Source organism: Mandrillus leucophaeus, unplaced genomic scaffold, assembly GCF_000951045.1.
Source record: "Mandrillus leucophaeus isolate KB7577 unplaced genomic scaffold, Mleu.le_1.0 Scaffold295, whole genome shotgun sequence".
Taxonomy (NCBI): Eukaryota; Metazoa; Chordata; class Mammalia; order Primates; family Cercopithecidae; genus Mandrillus; species Mandrillus leucophaeus.
This window is the reverse complement of record NW_012103087.1, coordinates 657,072-664,284: the sequence shown is the minus strand read 5'-3', so window position 1 is coordinate 664,284 and position 7,213 is coordinate 657,072. Positions and strand designations below refer to the sequence as shown.

The following is a 7,213-nucleotide window of genomic DNA, read 5'->3' as shown; positions in this document are numbered from 1 at the left end:
TATGAATAGTAGCACCGGAAAAAAGAATCCTGTCTCCAGGACAGTATTCATTGTAGAAGGAAAGTCATGTTGGAAATCCCAAGAGAAGAAGGAAAAGTCACTGCTCTGAAGAGAAGAATTGAAGGAATTTCCTTTCATGACTAGGCAGTTTTGGGAGAGGCTCTGTATACACAGTCAGATGCCTACGCCCTCATGTTCTCCAGCTTCTCATTGCCATCGCCTCCTCTGATGACCGGCAGAGACCTTCCCTAAGTATCCTAGATCAGCAGGACTGGAAGGACCCGAGCCCAAATTCCCATTTAGGATGAGAAACCCAAAGACCAGAGAAGACCAGTGATCAACTCAAGGGCACACAGCCAGCGGGCTTGGTCCACAGCCAGGCGCACCCACTAACAAAACTGCTTCCAGGTACGCATTTTATGATAGCAAGGGATACAAAAGGATAAACCTAAATGTGCGTCCCCAGGGCATTGAGCTAACTTGACTTTACTCACTCCTGAGAGGGGCTGCAGTCAACGTGAAAGCAGGTGATCAAGGTTGGTGGAGAAAGTAATGTGTTTATATCAACCCATTTTGATGTCTGTGTTACACTTACGTTTTACACACTTCCTGTGGAATGAAGCCCCAAACCTAGTGGCAGCTTGCATTGCAGTAACAAGGATTTTTAGAACATACCCAATCCCTGCTCCAGCACTGACCAGATATGTAATGCTGAGTTTTCATTTCCTCATCTGTGAAAGGAGATATCAGCCACCTTCATCATGCTGTTACAAAAATAAAATCAGATAACTGTGTCTGTCTGGCGCACAACAGCCACTACTTCTCTCAAACCCAGATATCCCCTTGTCTTATCGACACAGGAGACCTAATGAGTCCCACAGCAACCTGCTGATCCTGCTCTATGAATTACAAAGAAAGGTTTTCCCCCAAGCACCTCGAGAGAGAAAGAAAGAAAGAAAGAAAGAAAGAAAGAAAGAAAGAAAGAAAGAAAGAAAGAAAGAAAGAAAGAAAGAAAGACCTTCCATAATGCTTTCACAGGTTAATCGTTTTCAATTTCCTCAGCCAGAATCAAAAGTTAAGAAGAGTCTCATTAAGAAGAATTCTAAGGGTATTTCTTTTCAAGTTCCCAAATACCTTCTTCATTATCCACATTGCCCTTGCAAGCTGGTTCCCCCATGTCCATGCTGATATGGAGAACACCGAATCCAGATGTATTCACTGGGTTCCCGGCACTATACAATTCCTACCCCAGGGATGTGCTCATGGGAAACATTCAATGAGTCATCCTTATCTGAACCAAGCAGAATCAGAAAAAGAATTCCAAGAAAGATATATTGAGCATCCACTTACTATATGCTAGACACTGTATAAGACCCTTTTCACGCTCTTGTTTAATTATGACAACTCTGAAGGTGATCATCGTTGTCCTCACCTTACAGATGATGAAACAGACATTCAGAGCACTTTGCGATTTGCCTAAAGTTTCACTGTCGAGAAGGAGCCAGGTCTCCTGACTTCAGGTCTTCCCACTATGAGACCACCAGTTTATTGTAACTAGAGGCCTCTCCCATCTAAAGCATCTTTGTAACTGCTTTCCCTTTCCCCACACTGCTTACACACACAGAAGCCCCTAATTTGTAACAAGTCATTTGATAACTCCAAAAGAGGGGCCACATCCTTTTTCTTTATGTCTGTTGATTAACAAAGACAACATTATATTTCCAACACATTAGTCAGACCAAGGGGGAAAAAAATCCCATGACTAGAGTAAATTTCCATCCTTTGGAACAAGGACATATACACAGAAGGTTTACTATAGAATATAAACATTGCTTTTAAATGATGCCAATCTGTCTTTTAATGTGGCCTAAATCCTAAAATGTAAAGTGTGATAAACCAGGCACAGCATCTCACACCTGTAATCCCAGCACTTTGGGAGACTGAGGCAGGTGGATCACCTGAGGTCGGGAGTTCAAGACCAACCTGAACAACATGGAGATATCCCATCTCTACTAAAAATACAAAATTAGCTGGGTGTGGTGGCGCATGCCTGTAATCCTGGCTACTCAGGAGGCTGAGGCAGGAGAATCGCTTGAACCCGGGAGGCGGAGGTTGCAGTGAGCCGAGATTGCGCCATTGCACTCTAGCCTGGGCAACAAGAGCGAAACTCCGTCTCAAAAATAAATAAATAAATAAATAAATAAATAAATAAATAAAGCGTGATAGTGTCCTTTCTTCTATTTTAAGTAGACACACAAGCCTTAATATATATGAAAACTGTAAACATCAAGGCCAACTCTTTAAGATTGAACTCTCACACTAACACACCTCTTCCTTGCAACTTGCACCCAATTTGAGTCTGGTCCTAGGCATGCTGACCTGAAATAGTTGCTGGCCGCGGCAAGTACCACGCGGTGGCAGGAGAATTCCTGAATGTCCACACACAAGATGACATCTGTCAGAGCGTTTTCCATTCGCAGGGTCTCCAGGCCATTCTGAAGAATTAAGGAGAGTCCCGCGTCGTCAAATTTGACCTTTTCCCCATTTAAGATCTCCACCAAGTCTCCTCTTTTCTGGGAGGGCTCATCTGTAGAAGGTGCCAGAGGCCCTTCCAAACTCTTCTCAACCACGTCACCCATGGTCCAGGCGCCCCTTTGTCCTGCCATCAACATCGAGACTGAAGGAGCGCCCAAGTGTCAGGCAGGCCCCATTGCAGAAGCTGAGCGGATTTCCTGTGCAGGGCCCTCCACTTATCACCAGCTGTCACACACACATAACAGGAAGTCTCGCACTTTCTCATCCTGTTACTACAAATGCCAGCAACTTCTATTCTTCTTCTTTCTGTGAATAATCACAGGGTTAGAAATTACTTAGAATAGGTGTGTGGGAGGGGGCTCTGGAAGAGGAGTGGCCTCTTAGAGTCCACTGTGAGTGCTGTGTGTTTATTTTGGTGCATCTCCCACTTCATATCCGTGAGCAGGAAGCCTCCGGTGGTGGCTATTACATTTGTACTCCTAATGCTATCAATAACCCGAGTCGTCAATGAGGGGATGGACAGGAGACATTCTATAATCCTCCCACTTCACATTTGTACTTCTAGTGGCTCAATAACCCAAGTCGTCAATGAGGGGATGGACAGGAGACAGTCTATAGTCCTCCCACTTCCTCCTCCCAGGCGTCTGAGATCCCACAACGATCCAACAACCGTCCTTCGTAAACCTTGGAAACCCCACTTATCCCTGACATTCTCATTTCTGGAGATACTGCAGATAGTCTATATTCATCCTCCTCCCTACCCAGGGGAAAACAACGTCATGGCAAACATTCATGTCTTCCCCTCACCAAAAAACGTCTATTGTTTCAGATGTGCTTTGGGGGCACAGAAGAAATGGTTTCCAAAACTCGGTCACTAGCATCTTCTCAGAGGATGAGTCAGGGTAGGTCTACACCGAATTGCCACAGCACGTCTCAAATTAGCCCGGTGTCTACAGACCATGCATCTAATGTTGGATCCTGAAGTATTTTCATTACCTTTGCAGGTCTTAGTTAAGTAGTAATAACTGTCATTATTAAAATCCCATGATTTTAATAGGAAGTTATAGGAGTGTATTAGTTAGCGTTCTCTCACACCCAACAGTAATGCTTTACCAGGTTGCTAGGTATTTCTTAGCCCAGTAAACTTGACATCTAAAATTAACCATCACAATTACAGTCATACCCAGCATAATGATATTTCAGCTGATGATGGACTCCGGAGAGACAGAACCAAAAGGATACCTAGAGAGGCATAGCAGAGGGAAATTATCAGGGGAATTGGCTCACATGATTATGGAGACTGAGAAGTCGCATGACAGACTGCTGAGAGCTCAGGTCGAGTCCGAAGGCCTCAGAACCAGGGAAGATGGTATAACTCTCAGTTCAAGGCCAAATGCCTGATAATCCAGGAGGTGGGGAGACTGGTGTAAGTCCTGAAGTCCAAAGGCAGGGGATCCTGGAGTTCTGTTGTTCAAGGCAGGAGATGACTGTATCCCAGCCTCAGAATAGAGAGACATGGACCTTTCTTCTGTTTTTGTTTTCTCTGGGCCACTGGCTGATTGGACGGTGCCCACCCACAGTGAGAGTGTATCTTCTCTACCGAGTCCACTCAGACTCACTAAGCTCTCCTGGAAACAACCTCACAGACACGCTCAACAGTCATGCTTTGCCAGGTTGCTAGGTATTTCTGAGCCCAGTAAACTTGACATCTAAAATTAACTGTCACAAGTATGGTCATGCCCAGCATAATGACATTTCAGTCGATGATAGACTGAATATACAATTGTGGTCCCATAAGATTATAATGGAGCATATAAAGAAGCTGACAGCTGGGCGCGGTGGCTCACGCCTGTAATCCCAGCACTTTGGGAGGCCGAGGCAGGCGGATCACAAGGTCAGGAGCTCAAGACCAGCCTGAGCAACATGGTGAAACCCCCGTCTCTACTAAAATTAGCCGGGCATGGTGGCATACACCTGTAATCCCAGCTAGTCAGGCGGCTGAGGCAGGAGAATCGCTTAAATCTGGGAGGCGGAGGTTGTAGTGAGCCGAGATTGCGCCATTGCACTGCAACCTGGGCAATAAGAGCAAAACTCTGTCTCAGAAAAAAAAGGTAATGGAAAAATAATGCCATTCACGATGGTAATAAAACATATGTAAATGCCTAGGAATAACAGCAACCAGCAACATAAAGAAAACTAACAAAGTTTACTAAGAGATTTGAAAGAAAACTTAAATATACCAAGTTCCTTTATGAAAAGACTAAATATTATTAAAAGGACCAATTCTCTCCAAATGCATTTATAGGTTTATTTCACTCTAATAAAAATTACAATAAAATTTGGAGTTTAGGTGTTTAGTTTTGTTTTGTTTTGTTTGAGACAGAGTCTCAGTCTGTTGCCCAGGCTAGAGTACAGTGGTGCGATCTCAGCTCACTGCAACCTCCACCTCCCAGGTTCAAGCGATTCTGCCTCAGCCTCCCAAGTAGCTGGGACTATAGGCTCGCACCACCACACCTGGCTAATTTTTGGTATTTTTAGTGGAGACAGGGTTTTGCCATGTTGGCCAGGCTGGTCTCGAACTGCTGGGCTCAAGCAATCCACCCGCCTCAGCCTCCCAAAGTGCTGGGACTACAGGCTCACACCACCACACCTGCCCCAAGTTTAGGTTAAATTTAAATGAACAGTATCAAGATAGGTTCAAAGCACAGTGGGACTATCTGTAAAAGGATAAACATTAAGTCTAGACTTTACAGTGGACCCAGAGTCTTTTCTCCCTGGGAACTACAAAATTAAGATAAATGTGGAATGTAGTATTCAGAAGCCCCATATCTGAGTTGGAAATTGAGACTGCTTCCCAGTGTCAAAGTGATTTAGATCTTCCAGACAACTCTGAGATGTCTCATTCTTCCTGATACAATGGCAAACTACAAAGTTTCTGATGGTCTGCGACTTTTAGAAAACAATTTGTCTCAGTAAGAATAAGTAGTCACTCACGAAGGGTATCCTTATGACACATTGATAATTGCACGGAGTCACTTAAAGAAACATTTCTTTTTAATGTTTTTTGCTTTTATGTTTTGTTTGTTTTTTGAGACAGGGTCTCACTCTGTTGCCCAGGCTGGAACGCAGTGGTGAGAACACTGCAGCCTCCACCTCCTGGGCTCAAGCAATCCTCCCGCCTCAGCCTTCCAAGTACAGGTGCATGGCACCACATCTGACTAGTTTTTTAATTTATATTTTTTGTAAAGGCTAGATTTCCTAGCCTGATGAATGGGAGTGCAGATTTTTACTTTCCGATTTGACCTAATCTTTTCTTTCTCAGCCCTTTTAAGATTAATAGTCATGAATTTAAATTGAGACCTGGCAGACGGCCAAGATCAGTTTCCAAAAGTTATATGCTTGGGCCAGGTGTGGTGGCTCATGCCTGAAATCCCAGCACTTTGGGAGACCAACATAAGAAAATTGCTTGAGCCAAGAAGTTCCAGACCAGCCTGGGCAACGTGACGAAACCTCATCTCCACAAAAAATACAAATTAAAAAATTAGTCAGATGTGGTGCCATGCATCTGTACTTGGAAGGCTGAGGCGGGAGGATTGCTTGAGCCCAGGAGGTGGAGGCCACAGTGAGCCATGTTCTCACCACTGCATTCCAGCCTGGGCAACAGAGTGAGACCCTGTCTCAAAAAACAAACAAAACAAAAAAGCAAAAAAAAAGTCATATGTTGAGCTGTGTTCAGTAGAACTATGGAGAGTTGGCTGGGTGCAGTGGTTCACGCCTGTAATCCCAGCACTTTGGGAGGCCGAGGTGGGCGGATCACGAGGTCAGGAGATTGAGACCATCCTGGCTAACGTGGTGAAACCCTGTATCTACTAAAAATACAAAAAATTAGCCAGGCAGGCTAAGGTAGTGGTGGGTGCCTGTAGTCCCAGCTACTCAGGAGGCTGAGGCAGGAGAATGGCGTGAACCCAGGAGGTGGAGCTTGCAGTGAGCCGAGATCACACCACTGCACTCCAGCCTGGGCGACAGAGCGAGGCTCCGTCTCATAAAAAAATAAATAAATAAATAAAAAAGAACTATGGAGGGTCCAGCTAGTTAAACTGAATCTGCCCTTAGACTTCAGAGTCAAGGTGAAGCAGAGATGAAGCCAAGTAAACGAAAGAGACTAAGATAAGACAGGACAGGAGGGTAGGAGGAGCAAGGTGGGAATTCAAGAGGGTCCAAGATTTTTGCATATGCCAGAGCTGGGCTCCAGGACTCCCACTTAGCCCCACTGGTGGCCTCCTGCTTGGCTAAGAGGGCCTCACTGAAAGATGTAGGGTCAACACAGATCCCATGCCATACCCCGGCCCCAGCTCCTGTGACCTCTCTCCTATATGTAGATGTCAAACCCTTCTCCCTAGTCACTCTCCTCTGCTTTATGTATTTTAACGCTCTAAATCTGTGTTCAAAGTACGGTGTTGTTATATCCTTGCTATTGGTTGTATCTTTTATTAGTATTAAATGTCCCTGTTTACCCTGTTAATTTTTTTCTTTAAAGAATTTTCTGATATGTCTGGAGTTTCTATTGCCACTCCTGCTTTCTTTTTGTTTACTTTTCCTAATGTATCTTTGCCTGTTCTTTGTATTCTGGGAAATAGACATCTTTTCTTTTTTTTTTTTTTTTTTTTTTTTTTTTGCT

At 44.4% G+C, this 7,213-nt stretch overlaps 1 protein-coding gene across 1 annotated transcript in view; it reads right to left on the bottom strand.

Annotated features, from left to right (window-relative positions):
* Positions 1–2,731, bottom strand: part of KLHL6 (kelch-like family member 6) — an 81,606-nt gene extending 78,875 nt beyond the window's left edge. Inside the window, exon 1 of the mRNA XM_011986146.1 lies at positions 2,380–2,731. Coding sequence (XP_011841536.1) covers positions 2,380–2,672 — 293 coding nt within the window. The 5' untranslated portion in view covers positions 2,673–2,731. The remainder of the gene's footprint in view (positions 1–2,379) is intronic.
* Positions 2,732–7,213: the final 4,482 nt, after the last annotated feature.